Source organism: Condylostylus longicornis, unplaced genomic scaffold (assembly GCF_029603195.1).
Source record: "Condylostylus longicornis isolate FDR11 unplaced genomic scaffold, ASM2960319v2 ptg000027l, whole genome shotgun sequence".
Lineage (NCBI taxonomy): Eukaryota > Metazoa > Arthropoda > Insecta > Diptera > Dolichopodidae > Condylostylus > Condylostylus longicornis.
This window is the reverse complement of record NW_026577996.1, coordinates 2974807-2995781: the sequence shown is the minus strand read 5'-3', so window position 1 is coordinate 2995781 and position 20975 is coordinate 2974807. Positions and strand designations below refer to the sequence as shown.

At 25.9% G+C, this 20975-nt stretch overlaps 5 protein-coding genes across 13 annotated transcripts in view; 4 read left to right on the top strand and 1 right to left on the bottom strand.

Annotated features, from left to right (window-relative positions):
* Positions 1-2429: 2429 nt before the first annotated feature.
* Positions 2430-3706, top strand: LOC129607448 (something about silencing protein 10). Its single transcript, XM_055518477.1, has one exon. The coding sequence runs from the start codon at positions 2538-2540 to the stop codon at positions 3633-3635; it is 1098 nt and encodes a 365-aa protein (XP_055374452.1). The 5' UTR covers positions 2430-2537; the 3' UTR covers positions 3636-3706.
* Positions 3707-4482: 776 nt separating this feature from the next.
* Positions 4483-8288, top strand: LOC129607227 (protein phtf). Its single transcript, XM_055518052.1, has 12 exons — positions 4483-4830; positions 4928-4968; positions 5034-5173; positions 5246-5463; positions 5514-5698; positions 5760-6556; positions 6679-6786; positions 6841-7019; positions 7076-7296; positions 7398-7527; positions 7594-7851; positions 7904-8288. Exons 2-12 carry the CDS (start codon positions 4943-4945, stop codon positions 8129-8131), a joined length of 2490 nt encoding a protein of 829 aa, XP_055374027.1. The 5' UTR covers positions 4483-4830; positions 4928-4942; the 3' UTR covers positions 8132-8288.
* Positions 8280-9473, bottom strand: LOC129607228 (ubiquinol-cytochrome-c reductase complex assembly factor 1). Its single transcript, XM_055518053.1, has 4 exons — positions 9347-9473; positions 9107-9286; positions 8785-9036; positions 8280-8736 (listed from the first exon to the last, which is right to left on the bottom strand). Exons 1-4 carry the CDS (start codon positions 9407-9409, stop codon positions 8461-8463), a joined length of 771 nt encoding a protein of 256 aa, XP_055374028.1. The 5' UTR covers positions 9410-9473; the 3' UTR covers positions 8280-8460.
* Positions 9474-10155: 682 nt separating this feature from the next.
* On the top strand, positions 10156-11965 carry LOC129607458 (activating signal cointegrator 1 complex subunit 1). Its single transcript, XM_055518490.1, has 6 exons — positions 10156-10530; positions 10702-10783; positions 10849-10967; positions 11054-11196; positions 11253-11413; positions 11468-11965. The coding sequence occupies exons 1-6, from the start codon at positions 10404-10406 to the stop codon at positions 11868-11870; spliced, it is 1035 nt and encodes a 344-aa protein (XP_055374465.1). The 5' UTR covers positions 10156-10403; the 3' UTR covers positions 11871-11965.
* Positions 11966-14212: 2247 nt separating this feature from the next.
* Positions 14213-20975, top strand: part of LOC129607403 (obscurin) — a 31097-nt gene continuing 24334 nt past the window's right edge. For 2 of the 9 annotated variants that reach the window (XM_055518405.1, XM_055518404.1), the window contains exons 1-2: positions 14214-14659; positions 14828-14955. The gene's annotated coding sequence lies outside the window, so the exon portion shown is untranslated. Of the gene's footprint in view, positions 14660-14827; positions 14956-20975 lie in introns of all 9 variants that reach the window. The other 7 variants (XM_055518407.1, XM_055518406.1, XM_055518401.1 and 4 more) reach the window with 6 other exon arrangements.

The following is a 20975-nucleotide window of genomic DNA, read 5'->3' as shown; positions in this document are numbered from 1 at the left end:
TTAGCACCTACATAATTGTAAAACACCATACAGCTTTTTGAAAAATATGAAACTTTAATATTTTTATAATTATAATCATTCATAAACTTTCCAGTATTCCAGAATATTTAAGGTGAAAGCCGAACAAGATCAGTTTTTCGCGGCGAAATGCCAAAGTTCATATATGTATGCATATATAAATAGACTGCATAGAATGAAGTGAAATTACCCCCGCGAATTTAACATCGGTGCTATAATAACTTAAAACTTTATTTTACTGCTGGCGTTTCTTTGACGTCATCTGTTTCCATGGGTGTGTAACATTATTTATGCAAATTATTGAACAATTGAGTTCGTTGTTCCACTCTTGTTCTTTGTTAAAAACGAAAACTGCTGCCATTTCCGTTCTTCGCTTTGGTTTTTTTTTACACTTAAACTACTTTTTAATTTCAATAGACTACTCTTTTTTATATAAAATTTAATAAAAGGTAATTTGGTGACATTTATTTTTAACAAAACCTATGTTTCATATTATGTTTTTATTATAAATTAAATTTTAAATAGTGGGTGTTTTTTAAAATATTTAAAAATTAGGTTTAATTGTTGCTTCTTTCACTAAAGGTGATTCCCAATATACGGAGCATTTTTAATAAGTTATTAAACATTTTTCATCAGATCCCTTAAATATACCATATTAAATCCCAACTCCTTAATAAAAAATAATAAGCCTTGTTTCAGAGTGTGTCTTTTTTTTTTTTAATAATAATTCAATTTTTTGACAAGGTAGGGGGTCGTGCAAACTTTTAAAAAATTTTGAATTTTTTGTTAAGGTAGGGGGTCGTGCAAAATTTTAAAAAATTTTCAATTTTTTGACAAGGTAGGGGGTCGTGCTGAATTTTAAAAAATTTTCGATTTTTTGACAAGGTAGGGGTCGTGCAAAATTTTAAAAAATTTTCGATTTTTTGACAAGGTGGGGGATCGTGCAAAATTTTAAAAATTTTGAATTTTTTGACAAGGTAGGGGATCGTGCAAAATTTTAAAAAATTTTCGATTTTTTGACAAGATAGGGGTCGTGCAAAATTTTAAAAAATTTTCGATTTTTTGACAAGGTAGGGGTTCGTGCAAAATTTTAAAAAATTTTCGATTTTTTGACAAGTTAGGGGTTCGTGCAAAATTTTAAAAAATTTTCGATTTTTTGACAAGGTAGGGGATCGTGCAAAATTTTAAAAAATTTTCGATTTTTTGACAAGGTAGGGGGTCGTGCAAAATTTTAAAAATTTTGAATTTTTTGACAAGGTAGGAGGTCGTGCAAAATTTTAAAAAATTTTCGATTTTTTGACAAGTTAGGGGTTCGTGCAAAATTTTAAAAAATTTTCGATTTTTTGACAAGGTAGGGGGTCGTGCAAAATTTTAAAAATTTTGAATTTTTTGACAAGGTAGGAGGTCGTGCAAAATTTTAAAAAATTTTCGATTTTTTGACAAGTTAGGGGTTCGTGCAAAATTTTAAAAAATTTTCGATTTTTTGACAAGGTAGGGGGTCGTGCAAAATTTTAAAAATTTTGAATTTTTTGACAAGGTAGGAGGTCGTGCAAAATTTTAAAAAATTTTCGATTTTTTGACAAGTTAGGGGTTCGTGCAAAATTTTAAAAAATTTTCGATTTTTTGACAAGGTAGGGGGTCGTGCAAAATTTTAAAAAATTTTCGATTTTTTGATAAGTTAGGGGTTCGTGCAAAATTTTAAAAAATTTTCGATTTTTTGACAAGGTAGGGGATCGTGCAAAATTTTAAAAAATTTTCGATTTTTTGACAAGGTAGGGGGTCGTGCAAAATTTTAAAAATTTTGAATTTTTTGACAAGGTAGGAGGTCGTGCAAAATTTTAAAAAATTTTCGATTTTTTGACAAGTTAGGGGATCGTGCAAAATTTTAAAAAATTTTCGATTTTTTGACAAGGTAGGGGGTCGTGCAAAATTTTAAAAAATTTTCGATTTTTTGACAAGGTAGGGGATCGTGCAAAAATTACACGTTGTCAAAGAATAAGTCAGTATTATTTTTTGATAGAGCTTCTTTAAAACTACCCTTGAGGCTTATTATTCATTAAAATTTAATTGAATTATTTTTTGATTTTTCTTTTGTGATTGGACCTGAAGTTTTTTTATTTTTAAAGTTTCTAATTGGTTGAAAATAAAATAGAGCATCATAAATGGTTGCAAAATCTCATCCAATAATTGTTAAAAATATAAGTTACTGAGTTAATTGTATTATGAAAAAGCTGTAATATATTAAGAGAGTTCATTTACAAATGTATAGTTCCAAAAAACACCACTAGGTTGTGCATTTTTTGTGTAATATGTCAACTTCTCATTGTTTGTTGGGTAAAATTGAAAATACTCTCTTTATACATTGATCAATTGATAATTATCAATCAATGTTTTTGTCAATCACGTTGTGATTGGATTTTAATATTTTTTTTGTATAATTGAAAAGTAAATTTTAATAATAGCGAGGATTCAAGAAGTAAAAATTAAATAATTGAAACATTAAAAATATATTTAAAAAAATGAACATTTATAATGAAAATAAACGAGTGTCCAACAAAAATTTGGAAGAAGAATTATTTGAATTTGATGAAGAGGAAGATGTTTCTAATCCAGAATTAAGCGCAAGCGATATTGAAGAAGAGGACGTTGAAGATGGGATTCCAGATCAAAAAGCATGGGGTAAACGACGTATACAATATTACGATGCTGATTTCATTGATAAAGACTACAGCACTTACACGAAAGAGGAGGAAGATCTAGCCTTAGCCGAAGAACAGGAAGCTCAACTTATCCAAGAAAGATTAGCCAAGGAGTTGGATGAATTTGATTGCGATTTACAATTACCCAATTTTATGAAAAAAGACAAAAATGAAAGGGAAGCTCTTGAAACAAAATTGAAAGTAGATTTTTCAAATCTTAGTGATATGCAAAAATTACAAATATTTGAAAAAGATTCACCAGAATTCGACGGCCTTATCTCTGATTTCCAACATAACTTAAATGAATTGAAAGAATTTTATTTACCTTTATTAAAATTCGCTAAGCTAAGTGAGCAAAATCTACCAATTTTCAAAATTTTAGAAGTTAGAGAATCGACAACCTACTTATATTTAACCAACGTTGCTTTTTATTTGTACTTGAAAGTATATAAAATACCATTTAAAGGACATCCACTAGTCAAAAAGTTAGCACAGATTAAGCAACTATTATCTGAACTGGATAAAAAAATAGAATGTTTCGTTCCGCAGCTTCGTAATCTAATAGAAAAATTAGAAAGTGGTGAACACGTATTTGTTTCACCACACAAAATTGTACCAATACACACAACATCCGAAATTAACAATAGTGGTGAATCGGATAACCCAGAACAAGATGCACCGGAGGAATCGTTGGACTTGCGCAGAGACATAACTTATCAAATTGCTAAAAATAAAGGTTTAACACCGCATAGGAAAAAAGAAAATAGAAATCCTCGCGTAAAACATAAGATGAAATTCAAAAAAGCAATTATCCGAAGAAAGGGAGCCACACGTACTGTTCGTAAGGAAACAAAAAGATATGATGGTGAGATTTCCGGAATTAAAGCAACTGTTAGAAAAAGTATTAAATTTAAATAAAAGTTCGTTTAGATATCTTTATAAGTATGTACATTTTCGTTATTTCCAATAAAGTTTTATGAATATTCTCTAACAAAGATAAAATTCTTATGATTTAGAAAGCAAAAAATTTGGTAAACTGGACAATATTCTGTCAAAATTTAAAGTCTGGAAATTTACATTCGTAAAACCTTTAAATAACAACATGGTATCAAATTTTCTTGTCATGCACATCTGCTTTATATTTAATTACCTGTAAGAATAGCATTTTATTTACTGCACAAGTTTGCGCGGTCAAGAATGATAAGATTGTGACAATTAACTTAATTCAACTGAGCTGGTTTTTTTGAAAGTGGTATAAGTCCATTTTTAGTATATTGGGATATTTAATGGTTTGGGTTTGAATCAATTAAAAAAATATTGACTTTGGCCAACATAACTTGGTTATTATGCTATTACAATCGAGTTCTATTTAGAACTATTTCACACAGTTATTGTGATTGTAACTGTGGGAAGAAGGTAACTATAGCTCATTAAAATTACCATTAACTTAGGTTTTTTAAAAAATGGACTCATATTAATGAGAAAATGACGACGTTTTCATGTTCTCAATATTTAAAGTTTTTTCAAGTTTTATAAAGTAAAATTTAGTGTTTTGAAAACTTAAAGTCTTACAGCTATAGAAGCGAAGCATGTATGTGTTTCTTGGTTATGTCAGAAGGTTTTATTTTCCAATAAAAATTTTTTTCAAACAGTTTGTGAAAAACACTATAGTGGAAATTAATATGTATCATGGTTCTTGAACAGATCTAGTTTTACAAAACGTCACAAAATTCAACATATGGATTTTAGATTAGTTTGACAGCAATCTAACATAGGCCATCCAAAATTCATTACATAGGAAGAAGCGATACCAAGAAATACATAATATAAATATTTAAAGTTATTTTTAATTTTGTTGAATGATATAAGCAATATTTTTTATATCGTAAATCAAGATCGAGCAAATTTGAAGGAAACAAATGTTTTAGTACTGGTTGGGAGAGAAATAAATCAAATGATTTTTCACATACATTTAAAAAGTTGAAAATATTGAAAATTAAATATTGAAGAAATTTACATATTGCATAAATATACGGCCTTAGCAAATCTTAGATTTATGGCATTTTTTAATTTTGAATGAAAGTGTCAGTTTTATGTATATAAACAACTACGGGTAAATAATTTTACATACTTTGTACTATAAAATTTTTCGACATGAATCCATATTTTTGAAATACGCACATTATTTGTACAACTTCTGTTGTTTTTAGGTACTTCATCCTAGCATGAAAATAGACAAAGCTGTTGCATGGTAAATTTACACCAACTTCAATAAATCAATAAAAATATTGATAAAAACAAAATTTATATATTTAGGTATCAAAAAAAAATTGGAACTTACGATAAGGAACAATGGGAGAAAACTGTTGAACAAAAAATATTAAATGGAATTAAAAATTTAACGTTAAAAAATGCGAAGCCAAAAACTGAATTTATTGACGTTGATCTTGTAAGAGGTAGATTATATATTTCATTGAAAAAATATCAAGTTTCTGCTTTCTAATAATAATGTTTTAAAAATTACTTAGGTTCCACATTTCCAAAGGCCAAGCCAAAACAGACATTATTAACCGTTGTAAGATTGGCGATTTTAAGATATTTTTTTCTCCCATTATATGCAAAATGGTGGATTTTACAAACTTCACCACAAATTTTCCTTGTTTTACTAATATTATATATAACTCAACTAATAAGTTGGACTGCTTATAGCTTTAGTTTTCGGCATAATAACAGTAAAAATTTTGATGTAAAAAATTCACGTTAAAAATGCCTTAAATACATGAATTTTTTTTTTAGTACTCGTATCCCACGGCGGAGATAGTTATACCTATATTATTAGGCTTAACACTAAGTTTAATTCACTCCCAAATAGTTGCTACAAGTTCAACCAATACTAATACTAGAGCTAGAAGGAAACTTTCTTTTAACTCCTTTGGAAACAAAAGTAAGGATACGATAAAGAGGAGAAAGAAATTATCAAAGTAAGGTTCAATTTGTAGGTGTTTGTAGGTAATAATTTTATTGGGGTCATTTCTATTTTAGAACTCGTCCAACAGATTTGGGAAACATTCAAATAAACAAACTTTCTAACAGGCCATGCTTAATAAATCAAATTAAATGCGATAATATTCCGAATCTAGATCATATTGATTCAAAGCAAAATCTTGAAAGTAAGGAAAGAAACATACAAGAATCATTAAAAGTAGAAGATAAAAATATTATTAACGTTAGTCCAAAAAAGCGTAATGTGTATTGGGATTCCCCAGTTCACAATTATGTCGTTGAATCTAGTCTCAACCCACTTGAAATAGAATTGAATATGACCAAGATTGAGCAATCTGAAAGCATAGAAGAAACAGTTAAAAATTTTTTGGACGATTTAATTTCAAAAATAAACCATTCTGAAATTCGTTCGACCATTAAACAAAAATATGTCGATGATGACGGTTTCGAAAGTTTAAATGGAAAAAGTTCGAGTGGAGAAGAAATGCAAAACCAAATGAAACGTAGCATCTCTAAAATATGCAAAGAATTCGTAAATCAACATCATGGCCTGAGTGATATGCATGTGGTAGATAACTTATCCATTTTGCGCAATAGAAAAAACCGTTTTTCATCAGAATCAGACATGGAACATAAGTTGGAAAGTAAACTTGGAAATAAATTTGGAACATTTAAAGTTATAGATAAAGCAAAGAATCCGAAAAAACATGACGAAAGCAGCGAAATGGACGAGGAAGATGATGATGAAGATAAAAACTTGCGTAAGAGAACTTTTGATATAAATAGTACTGAATGTACAACATCTGCAACAGAGTGGCTTGGGATAACTACCAACAGTAAGTGGACAATTCTAATGGAATTGGTTTCTTGTCGAGTTTACAAGATTTTGCAAAATATCAAATTACATAAATTTGTGGTAATAATTGATTAAAGTTATATTAATATGAAAACTTTTTAGGTGATGAGTGCAGTTACAGCTCGGAATTCGAAAATGGGGACGGAAATAGCTGGCAACAAGAAAATACGCCTAGTATTATATTGAATTCTGGTGGATCCAGTGATAAGAGTTGAAATTTTGCTATCTTATTCAAATAATATGTTTATTTTAGTTTTTGTTTAGTTAGTTGCACTATTTGGGACGATTTGGAAATGAAAAAGGCTGAAATGACCGTGTTAGACATCTCCACTAGTATAATTGAAAAAGTAGAAGCAATGCCAGAAACTTGTGATTATATTTATATTGGATGTGCATTTTCATTATTACTTTCTTTAGCACCAACTTTATGTCGTTTATGTGAGGTATCCGTAAAAGCTTTCTTAAATTGTTTTGATATTAACACATAAAAAATTTAAAGATAACTATTGACGAAGAAAATTTTGCGGAAATAAATTACTTGGAAATTCCCCAATTGTTACTAGAAAAAGCGTCTTTTTCAATAGTCACGCTCTTATGTTTCGCATTTGGAAATACTAAATGGGAAAAAACGGTCTTAATATTAGGATTTCTACAAAGATTTTGTTTGAATTTTCTACTGTTTTTCCTATTTGCAGTAGCAGAGAGAACTTTTAAACAAAGGTAAAGTGCGATAAAATTTGATTTTATTAAAAAAAAAACAGAATTATTGCTAAACATTAACGAACTTATTGTAATCCGATTGTTGTTTTTTTCGAATTTAGGTTCTTATATGCAAAACTTTTTTCGCATTTGACATCATCACGCAGAGCGCAAAAATCGAATTTACCGCATTTCAGATTAAACAAAGTTCGAAACATAAAAGCTTGGTTAAGTGTTAGAGCTTATTTAAAGGTGTTTTTATTTTATATAAAATTATTTATTTATATAAAACTTGGTTCTAATATATATTTATTTTAGAGACGCGGCCCTCAAAGATCTATTGATGTTATTGTTTCTGCAGCGTTCATGATAACGCTCTTGTTGCTAGCATTTTTAAGTGTGGAATGGTTAAAGGAGTCCGTGACCTTTCACTCTCAATTTACATTAGAAGCACTACTGTGGTCGTCTGCTTTAGGAATCTATTTATTAAGATTCATGACTCTGGGAAATAAGATCAATAGAAAATATCGCAGCGTTTCAGTTTTAATAACTGAGCAAATAAATTTATATCTCCAGGTCAATTTGCAAGTAAAATATAAAAATAAAAATAATTTTAAAATAATTGTAGATTGAGCAAAAGCCAAACAAGAAAGAAGAACTTATGGTATCAAATAGCGTTTTGAAGCTTGCTGCTGATTTATTGAAAGAACTGGAATCGCCTTTTAAAATATCAGGCCTAAGTGCAAATCCGTACCTGTATACAACAATAAAAGTAGTCATTTTATCAGCTCTTTCCGGAGTTCTTAGTGAAATGTTTGGTTTTAAATTAAAATTACATAAAATCAAAATCAAATGAATTATTTTTTAAGCTATATTTTCAAGGTTAGAAGTGTAAAAAATTATTGTGATAACTTTGAAAAATTCTTTATATTTTCTTATTTAGTGTTATCTATAAAGAATGTAATGAACTTAGCCATATAATTTAAATAGATATTCTTTTAGATGCAACTAAACTATTTTATTACTTTTTCTTTTATAAAATAATTTGAAATAAACGTAGGTAACTAGGTACCCACTTTATGAACATAAAGGTGCAAATTATAATTTACATAGAAAACAATAATTGAATTATATTTTATACAAAACTATGTAAAACTATTAAAAAAAATAAATAGCACATTTTTTTTAAATATCTTTTAAGGGAATCCATTCTATTTTGGGTTTAAACATGAAATTCAATTTATTTAAATTCTCTAGCATTGAAACTTGTTTTCTAACATAGTTTACCAATTTTTCTAAACGCGTATAATCGTCACATTTCTGTTCAAAGAATCTTCTCCATAACGCAGATGCTAGAACTATATCACTCGATTGGATGCCTTCATCATAGGCAATCAATGCAGCTTGAAATTGTTCTGATAACATTTCAATTTGGGCACGAGTTCCGGATGGATTGTGAGCCTAAGAAATTAAAATAGAGATATCCAAAAATTTAAATTAAATATTTACTCCTAATTTTTTCGCTCTCGCATTAACGTCTGCCCACATTGCTTCAACTATAGTATTACGTAAAAATCTTCCATCTTGTCCCGTTTCTGAACCTTCCGCCATCGCTCTCAATAGAAGCATCCAAATGTGTAATTCAGTCACAATAAACCACGAGTTAAAAGTGTTTGGTAAGTTAAATGTTTCAAAAAACTCTATATAGTTTAATTTGTCAGCAACATTCTCATACAAAATATAACCACTTACTTTTAAACGCTTAAAATTTTTTTATAAGGTGAATATTATTAAAAAAATAATATTTCTCAGCAATTTGTTTAATACCTACCGGCCTTGATTCTTCAGCGCCACTTATTTTCTTCAATAATCTTTTAATGAATCCAGCATTTTCTTCTGATTGTGAAATGTTTGCATTAAAGTTACTGCACAGTCTTGCGGGAACTGTTGTTATCAATTCATTCATAAATCTTTTGTCAGCTAACGAATTCAAAACATAACATTGCGCTTTCTAAAAATCAATTTTCGTACTATTAATTATTTGATATTGAATTTACATCAAAAATATTACAAATAAAGGCAATGTAGATCGTTGTATTATACGATTTTGGTGAATTAATTTTACAAAATTCATTCGAATGACTTTTGTTATGAAACCCCACGGCCCGACGCATGTAGTATAGTAACCAAAATATAATAACAAAATATTTGTGACATTAAACAATTTAAATAAAAATGTAGCAAACTCGATATTTGCAAAATGTAGTAAACTCAATAACTTTCAGAAATCTAAGAAGAATTAGTGTTGGAGAACTATCGATATATTTAACTATCAATATTTTTTATATATCGGCACCCTGCATTGTATTTGTAAGGAAACATTAAATAGTATTATTTACTCCATGACAATGTTATAACAATCTAACATGGAATCAATAAAACAGTATAAAAATAATATTTTTTGACAGATATCACTTGTATTTAGGCTTATCAATGGCTTACGCAGGCATTATAAGGTGCATAATATTAACTTCAAATATTTTTATTATTTAAAAAATATTTTTCTATTGTTTATTTTATTGATAAAAAAATTGTTTGTTGGTTTGAAATTTTGAATTTGTCTTTATATTACTTGCTCAAAAAAATTTTTTTATAAGTTGCCAGTAAACTGGCAAGTTGAAATATTTCAGCATATTTATAAAACTATTGCATACATTGAAGCATTTATTCCAATAAATCGCTTATGGGAGCGTTCGATTAAACTCAATATTCAAACGACATGTTGTGTGTTAAGCTTCAACTTTGACATGACTATTACCAAGCGAATAATAAGAAATTAAGAATATTCCTTTTTGGGGATGAACAAGTAAATTACAAGAAAACGAAAAATTAACGCCTGTATTATTAAAATATTTATAGTACGTACGTAAAAAAATAATGTAATGGAATAATAAAAACGATATTGTTTAAAGCCATCGATAGTATAAACAGTTGAAAACTATCGATAGGGCCATCGATAGTTCTCCACCTTTACATTAATGATCTTATGACAGAAAGGAGAAGGAACAACAAAAAATAAAAAAACCTCAAGTAATTTAACAAATGAAAAGTATTTTCATTACTTTGAAATGGATATTCTTAAACCTGAAATTCTACAAATTGGGAAACGTATGTATAGACTAAATTCATATAGGAATTACTCCCAAATTGCTAATCAAAAACATGAAAACGATTTGAAAAGTTATGTGGAAGAAGGCAAGTACATATGTGTATAAGGAGGCAATAATGCATAGCTGCACATGCAGTGATATTTTAGCTAATACATATGTAAATGTTGATTGCTAAAAAAAATTCTTGGTGTTTTATGTATTTTTCATAATTTATATTAGACATTATGTAGGTCATTAACAAAATATAATGTTTTAGATCTTTATAGTGAAGATGAATTTGAAGAAAGAGAAATAACTTTCAAAAATGGACAATTTGAATATTCTTTTCATATACCAAGGTATGTAATTTTTCTAATCATACAGATTTAACATCTATTTGAATATAATATTACGAATTTTACAGCTTATTTTATTCACATATAATAGGGACTAAAGGTACTACTAAGAAAAGAATTGAATCCCAAACAAATACGCGCATAATTGTGCCAAAACTTGGAACTCAAGGGGATATAACCGTTTTAGGTGAATACTAATGACTTAAAATATTAAAGAATAGGAACTCAAAATTAATTTTTGCAAAAATGCGTACGTGCAATATGTTATTTTAGGAAAATCCAGAAGTAATGTTAATTCAGCCTGTAGAAAAATAGATTTAGTTGTATTAGCTTCAAGAAGTAAAATTCCTTCAACACATTTCGTTAATGTTCCATTTAATAATACTGCTATTATGGAATCTTATAAAAGATTTAGAGTAGGTAACCCAAAAGCAAAAATAAATATAAAAATATAAATAAAAAATCTTTTTAGAATGAAGTAATTACTCATCAAAATTTAACAGGACTTGATCCAAACTTTTTTATTCAACCAGAAAAATTACATTTAACCCTAACTGTCTTATCACTAATTGACGACAACGATAGGTTAATGGCATCACAAATTTTAAACGAATGTGAAAAAACTTTTATACGGTACAACAATATTATGTATTTTTTTATATTTCTTACTAATTTATTTTATTTTAGACAAATACTGAAAAAGAATGATGGAGAAATATATCTTCATTTAAAAGGATTAGAGATAATGAATGACGATCCATCTTCAGTTGAAGTGTTATATGGTGTCGTTAAAAGCGAAGGCTTACAGGAAATTGCCGATGGCATACTAGATCTTTTTTGTAAAAATAATTTAACCCAAAGAAAAACTGATAATGTTAAGTTACATGTAACTTTAATAAACTCAAAGTTTTCTCAAAAGGATGACGACAATACGCAACGCAGAATAACTTTTGATGCTAAGGATATATTGCAAAAATACATTGATTATGATTTTGGAATACAAAAATTGCATGAAATTCATTTATCGCAGAGGTTTTCTACTGGATCAGATGGTTTCTATGAAGCGACTTCTATTTTAAAATTATATTAAAATAAATTATAATAAATTGATTAAAATGATTAATAATATTTTACAAAAATTGTTTAAATGATTAAGTAAATCAAAAAAATGTTTTTCCAATTTTATACATTTACTTTTAAATGTACATAGCATTATAAAAATGTACTCAAAAAATTCGGTATTTCATTGAATTTAATTTAAAAATTTTAAGATAAAAATCGCATATGTTCGGTTTACCATATTAAAAAACTTCAAAAAGTGCTAGACAGGCAAATAATTACATTTTTGTTTAATATACATATATGAAAGTTAATAATGTTATATTAAACTTGGTACTATTCAATAAACAAAGATGCTGCATTTGTACACAGTGTACATAAATATGCATGTATGTTCCTACACCTAGAAGAGCAATTTTTTTCCAATTTAAACGATTATAATTAAAGAGATCCAGATAATCTTTCATTACAAATGCTTTGTGATTGTACCCAATGTTAAATATATTAACATTAGGTACATACATAAGTGTTTTTCCAGGTTAATCTCTGGAATATGAAAACTCCCTTCAAAATACAATCAACCAAACCTTGCGAATGCAAAATCATTAGTATAAAAAAGGAGAAAGCATATACAATTGGAATTAGCATGACCAATGTTAGACCATCTTCTCTGTACAAAACGTGCAGAAACCAAAACGTTACTTTTAAAAATCAAGATCAAAGTTAAACAAATACTAAATAGTTATATTTTTTAAATATTTCGAAAAAATTTATAATTTTTAATTATTTATCTTATTAATTTCTCAATTCACAAGTTTTCCCCTAGCCTTTTTTTTCTTTTTTTTTCCTTTTTAATTAAACAAATGCATTTGATTCCAATATAGAATTTTGGAATGATTACGACCTTTACAATACGAAATATATTGAAAAATCAGATGTTTACTCTTTATTAATTTCTATTATATATCAATGTATGTGTATGTGTAAACCAAAACGCCCATGCATCTTCTAAATATTTAAATTATTTTTTCTCAATGATTATTCTATAAAATATTTTTAAATGAAATTGTATATTTTTAGAACACCGACACAAAAAAACAACGAATTTAATTCTTGTGTCAATAAAGTTGATGATTTTCAATATGAACTTTAAATAAAATTTGTTCTATTATTTAATTTTTAAACAATAAACTTTTAATAAATTTTTCATGTAAGTAATATTTAATTTACGGAGAATTTTAATTATTTTTCAAGAAATATTTTTAATGTGTTCTTGATTTTCGAAAATACATGAATACTTGTGTATGATTGTGTATATATTGTTACATATGAAAATTTATAGTAGTGTACATTTTTATTCACTAATAAAATTTGAGTAAAATAATTATGGGACTTATATACTTTATTTGTTAAAAATAATTAAAATTTTTTGGACAAATCGAAAGTTTCAACTGTAAATTATAAACATTATATTATAATATACAACACAAAATAAAATTATAGGGTTCAAATATGTTATGAAAATCAATGATGCATTAGCAAGTTCCTAAAAAGTAGTACAAATTCTATAATTCGGATCCAAAGTTTCTTTGAATCTCTTCCTCTTAGCGAATTATTATTCCTCAATTTTCGAAAATTTTCAGGTTTCCTTCATCTTTTTACTGGACACTTAAAGCTCTATGTAATAATAATCGTTTTCTTTGTACACAAGACCAACACAACTGGGTCTCCTTATGCCTTAATTCAATCGTATAGGAATCTCGTTTTATTAGTCCAATCAAGAAATCTAGCATACTTTTATTTACTTTAAAATTCCTCCTAATCTTATGCAAAATTCTTATAATAAAAAAAAAATGTAAAAGAAAACGTTTTTTATTATCATTCACAATTTTGTTTTTTTTTCCCCAGTTGGCAAAGTTTGAAGTTATTATTTTCTCGCATGTTGTAAATTTGCTTCGTTTAAATTTTAATTAAATATTTTAGGAATAAAAATTAACAAGATATTCAAACAAAGCTTTGAGCCGAGCCTGCTTAATTGAAAATGGAGCTTTCTCAACCATTATGGTAAACAATTGAAAAGTTTTAGGTAATAGAATTAAGTTCCATTCTGTCATCATAAACGAAATCATTTATTATTTCTAATATGAAAATTAGTTTTTTTATATTGCAAATATCAGAAACAAATGGTAACTCTATAGTTCTATTTAGATAACTATTTATATTTTTCGATTTAGAATGTTGTATTTTTGAAATTTATTTTGTATTTTTAAATTTTATATACACTTTCTGTCGGATTCAAGCATGAAAATATATTAACCTAAAATCTAATAGAGTAAAAGTTAAATATTAAATAAAATGAAATGAATAAAAAAAAAAGAAACAAATCTACATAAGAAACAAATATTTTTAGTATATTCGCGAATCTTGAGAGAGTTGGGAACGTATTTTTAGATTGTTATATTCTAGAACTGCAATTGTGTTTATTAGTAACGGACCGTTAGTTATTGCTGGGCTTTTTAAACAGAAAGTTGATCGAAAGTTTTCACTCTCCGTTATCTTTATACGACTGGCGTTAATTTATATGTTGTTTCGCTTTCCTTTCTTCTAATTTAACGAAAAATTTAGCGAAGTCATTACCGCGAAGTGCGAAAGTGTTACAAAATTTTAATAAATATATTTTAGTGAAGCAATATACGTATATATACATATATATATATATATATATATATATATATATATATATACTTATATATATTTTTTTAAAATTTATTTTTAGAAAAAAATTAAAGTGTTATAATATATAATTATAAAAAAAATACTGTAAGTGAAAATATTAAAAATTAAAATAATCCAATTATTTGAAAAAAAAGAAAATTCAAAAAATTAAAAGCTTAATTTATTTGCAAAATTTTATATAATTTGAAAATATAATTATAGCAACAGTAAATGATGCCAATAATTTTTTTTATTTATTTTTAATCAAATTAGGATAAAATATCTTAGGCATCAAAAAAGTTATCAATTTGCATTGAGAGTTTTAGTAAAACTTAAATTATTATTTTTGATTTTTTTTTTTTTTTGGAATTCTTCATCCTAATTTTTTATTTATAAATCAGGTAAAGTATTTTTCATCTTGAAATTTATCTTTGCAAAAAAGTTTCAGGCTACATCAAATCATTATCAATTATATAAAATACGAAAAAAGAAAAAGTTAAAATTAAAAATAAAATTTTCAAGCAAACAAAAAAAAACTTGAAAAATTTTGGATTTTAAAAAGAGAAGTCTTAAATTTGTTGGACTTGCGTAGCTGTGTTGTGCTTAAAAAATACTACTGTTTGTACTGCATAACTATATATGTGTATACGTATATAGATATCAATATGTTCGAAAATCTATGTAATATATCTATTTACGCATATTATTATAAACAATCATATATTATGTACATATGTATGTAGCTATATGCCCTCATATACTTATATGTTTCATACAATATAAATGGTATTATATTGTAAGATTTTGCATATTGTTGAGTATAGGAACATAATGCGTTTAATTACTTTATTTACATACATTAAAAACAATTGCAAATTGGGAATAAAGCATGATCTACAAGCTTCTTAATTTTTGATAACAGTGTAAACTTCTGCTTCTGAATTCTAAGTTTTCTAACAACATCATAGTATAAGTATTTTCATTAATTTGCATGAATACTTATTTAACTAATTTGCGAACAGAAACCGATCGGTTTCTAAGTAATTCTTCTATTTACATTTTACTTCCTTAATATGATAATAATGTAATCTATGTACATTATTATCTATTATTTTCTCATGTTGCATACTTCTAGGTGAGAAAAAAAAAATTAAAAATAAAATAAAATTGAACTTCGCCAGCAGAGCAGGTATTTGTCATCAGTTTTAAAATTTAATAAAACATTTAAATACAATCACTGTCACTTTAGTGAACGAATCCTCAATATTTTCGTTTATTATTTAAAGTGTCTTAAATTAACTGTCAATTATGCATGGTTCTAAAGATGTTGTATTTCTTACTTAAATGAGATTCAAAGAAGCTTAATTAACATAAATACTTTAATAAAGAAAATTCGATTTTAATCAATTTCATTTTAATTCGATTTAAGTTTTGACCTCAGATATTTAGTTTGTATAAACTTACCAAGAGAACGTGATTTGATTGCAAGCATGATAGAAGTTTATTAATACTTCAACAGAATTATTTTGGATTTTTTATTTATTTACAATACGTTTACATTTGTTTACAATAGGATTATTTTATCACAGCATTAAATAATTTATTCAAAGAAAACCTATACGACATTTTGCGTTTTGATTTTTATTTCAAAATAAGAAAATTCTCTCATATATAATCTCGTTGATCTCTCGTTGAAATCAAAATGGCCGTTAAAATTTTGTGTTGTAGAAACTCAATAATGTATATTTAATCAAAATTATAGGTAGTTATAGTTTCAAATTGATATTTAAAATTTAATATGTTGTTCGAAAAATTCCAAATTTTATTTTTAACACGAAAGAAAAACTTTTTGTTTTTAACATTTTTAATAAAAAAGTGGGAAAGAGAATATGTGAAGAAAAAAAAACCATTTTCATCCAAAAAAAAAAATCGAAAGAAAAAAAACATAAATAAATTATGCTTCAGAAATGTCATTTATTCCGAAACACATAAATATTTTACACAACCACATTAAAACAAAAAATAGTGACCAGGCCTTGATTTTCTCTTACGTCGAGTTAGAAGCAATTAAATATTCACAAACATACGTACTTTGTGGTCTTTATATACTGCTAGTGTCCTTCTGAGACACATATGTATTTCTTTCATAAAATAATTATAGTTACGCTTCGTTGCGTAAAAATTATGAAGAGCATCTGTCTAAATATCACAAACACACGCATAGAAAAAAAGAGTAAATTCTGTAAAAAAAGAAAACAAAAAAAAAAGATCTCATAAGCCAAAAAAAACATGCTTTATGATCATAAACTTGTGCCAAGTAAATTTTTTTCACTTCAAAAAGTAGTGCTTTTAATTTCCGAAACTTTAAAAAGTTTATGGTAGTTTTTTATTTTTACTAATAGTCTTTAATTTGAAAATATTTCATTGGAATTATTATATATTATGTATGTTTGTATGTATGTATCTAAAAAATAATATTAATCTTTTATCTACATACATATATTGTTAGTTTGCTACTAGATATAAACGTACATATTAAAAAATATCTAGAATAACATTTTGAAATTAAGCGGACAAAAATTTGTCACGTGAATCAAAAACGAGTTGTTTGCTAATTAATAAAAAATAAAAAAGAAAAATCTAAAAATAAAATTTTTGTTAAAAATTTTAACCTCTTACTTTTGCGTAAATTCTCAAAAAATGGCACAGGAGGGGAAATTTCTTTTTCCTAAGATAATAATCAAATAAAAAATAAGAGCCCATTCAAAATTTAATTAATTTTAAAAAATGAACGAAAAGTAAACAAAAGGCATAAAAATGTAGAATAAAAACACAAAAAAAAAAGTGAATCAAAGTAATTAAAGAATAAAAAAGTGCTTCCTTTCTTAATTTTTTAAAATTAATGAATAATAAAAAATTATTACTATTTTTTTTATATTATGTACGATTTCCTAAAACAATGAGTAACAGGTTAAAAAAATAAAATTTTTTTGTTGTATTTTATATGGTACAACAAAAAAATTTAAAGTTCGGGACTACATTTGAAATGACTTGTGAAAAATTTTTTGTTTTCTTTAACAAAAGCCTATTTTAGACACGTAGCTTAGCTACTACATCAAATTCGATATTTACAATAAAATAAATGTCAAAAACAAACGTTATACAAGTTTCTTCTAATGACAAAAAGCTTAAATTTTATATAATCTGGATTATTAACATATCTTGCCTTTCCAGCCACTTTTTTTATTTCCTTTCAAATGGCGAATAAGATTACATACTTATTGCCAGTTTTAAAAACAAAGTGAATTAATGGAGTCTAAATGCTGTATAGATTTTGGAAAAAACGAGGTATGGAATACAAAAATTTCTTCTCATTTGGAAATTACATAGCATACTCACTCACTTTCTTAGTGAGGAAAAACACGAGATACTCAATTTGATATACGTTATGTAAATCCTTTTTTCATATACGTTATGCATGTATAAGGGACAAAAATTTTATTTTTAAACAATAAAGGTATTTGTTAAATGATCAGAATTTAAATTTTGCAAAAATGTAATGTTACGAAAAAATATTATTTAATTGAGCCAAATTAATGTAAAACAAGAAATTTTTCTTGTAAAATTTTTTAATGATGCCATTATGCAAAGTTATAAAGAATTTAAATAAAATATTTTGTTCTTAGCACATACAACTGTATAATATGTTGAGCAAGTGAAATATTGCAACAAAGTTTTAGCTGAAATATATGTAGTATCCGAATAGATAATTTGAGCAAGGCATATACAAAATCAAAAGTATAGATTATATAAAAGCATTTGATTAAAATTATGATCATTTTGAAATATATTCCTAATTTGATTATACGAAATTATGATAAACTGTAAGATTTTATGATTTTATTAATTAATTATTTTCATTATTTATTTTATTATACACATATTAAATTTTATTAAAGAATGAATTTTAACTCAAAATTTTATCTGATCACATTTTTTCTAAACCTAATATATTTGGATTTCTGTTTAAATAATTGGACCTTACAATATGTTATAAGTTAAATTTGTTTTTACATATGTAATTATGTATGTATATAACTATATGCATATATTATTCTAAAATATAAGAAAATATATGGTTCAAAATAGACTATTATGAGAAAATATAAAAAAATTTCCAAAAAATTCCTCTACAAAAGTTTTTGAAAAAATTATGAATTTCCTTCCGATGTTTTACTTTTGTAAACAATTCGGGGAAAGCTTTTTTAAAATATATCTACAAAAATATATGCGTATATATGAACTTGTATACATGTGTGTACACAAATACGTATGTAATTAATAATATTTAAAAAGATATTTTAATAAATTTCGAATTCAAAACTATATTGGTAATGAACAAATATTACCAGAAGTTAAAAAGAACGAAAGATATTCTTGGACTGCAAACAATAATTTTAAGATCATTTTCAACCGTTTTTAAGACTATTTGTTAAAAATTCATTTTTTTCCGGACCAAATTTTCAATTAATAAGTATCTAGTGTTGAGTATTCCAAACAGAATATGTTCTATGTTCGATGCATAGATGAACAACATTTTTTTTACATTAACCATTTCATGCTAGTCTTAAAATTATAAAAAAAAGTAAAAAATTTTGATAGCAAATTCTGAGATTCTGTAAATTTTTACAGAACAGATTGTTCATAATGAAGTACAAGCCAATTCAATGCAACCTCCATCCATTATGTTCTACATTTTTGCAATCCATACTATTTGTAATTTTTCTAAATTCTTATTTCATGAACAATATTAAAACAAATTGTATTGATTTTTTTTTAAAATAAACCCCCCCCCCCCCCAAATGAGAAATTTTGTAAAATTTGATAAAGATTCTCGCAATTTCTGAATTAATAAAAATATTTCCCTATTTACATTTTATATTGTTTCAAATATTTTTATTAAATCTTTTTTGTTTACATAATTGTAAAAAAATTTATTCAATTGTTTTAATTTTAATTTTAACCTTGTTTTTCGTTTTCATTAAATTTCTGGGGTTGGACCATATTAAATTTAATTTTTAACATTTACAATTTTTCAAAATGAACTTCGATGACTTCTTCATCTTTTAAACAAAGAAAACCAAATTATCACAAAAATTTTTAGTACACCGGAAATTAAAATTACAATTATGCCATGTATAGAGTTACCATATAAGCGAAATATTTTTTTGAGCCACATTGAAAGTTAGAATAAATTTTATACAAAAATTTGAAAACAAAAATTTTCGCGAAATCTTTTATTATTTTTGTATATTTTTGAGCGAAACTAAAAACAAATGAAAAATTTGACAAAATGGAAAATTTATATAGTGTTAGTAAAATATTTGCCGATAAAGAGAACTTTCAAGTATATTAAAATATATATATATTAAAATAATTAATAAACAAACACAACACATAAATCGGCTCTAAAAACACAAAATGATTAAACTTACCGTTGAACATTACATGTAATTGGCAACGCTGAACATGCACTTTTTTTTTTGTAAAGTGCTTTTAAAAATAAAATTGCACTGAGAAAGTTATTACATTATACTAAAATATGTAATTATAGCACACCTGTTTCGTTTGTGTAGAAAAATGAGAACAATAAGAGAACCAATAATTAATTTATTTTATTTTTTTTTTGTTTTTAAGCGGAGAGAAAAATCAACAAGTAAAGTCATGACGTCAAAATTTCAAAAAAATAAAGTCATAAACAACCATTGCTTACCACCAATAAAAAAAAATTTAAAATAGAATATGTACGAAAAAAATTTCCTATAAAAATTAAAAGCAAAAGTAGAAAACAAAAACAAAATTTTTTATTTATAGACGGGATTTCCATTTTCTTGTTTCTCTTTTTTTTCGTTTTTGGCTTTACGAAATACCAATTTATTGTGGATGGAAATTTAAGATCTCATTTATTTGATAGAATTTCATTAAAATGAAAAAGTAGGACAGGAGGAAATTTCAATTTTTAAGATATGTTTTTTTTATAATCATTTTTAAGCTTTTTTTATTTAATTTCCTTAGGTGGAATGTTAAAATATTTTATTTTAAAATGACACGTTTTGCAATTATAATAAACAAATAATTTCAGAATCAACAATATTCATTGTTTATTATTAATTATTTAATTTAAAATTATTTCCTTTATATTGCTTGCTTTTACTATTATTTCATTTATTAGTTCATTTTCATTAACTATAAATACAATTGCCGTCACATTATATAAGGACATGTCAATAGTGTAAACCTAAGCTTTTTGTTTAATTTTTCGCGTGATTTTATGACTTAAAAAATGACTTAAATTCACAATACCGGAGTTTTTCGAATTCACAATCGTAATATTTTGGTTTTTGTCAACATTTTGTTAAGG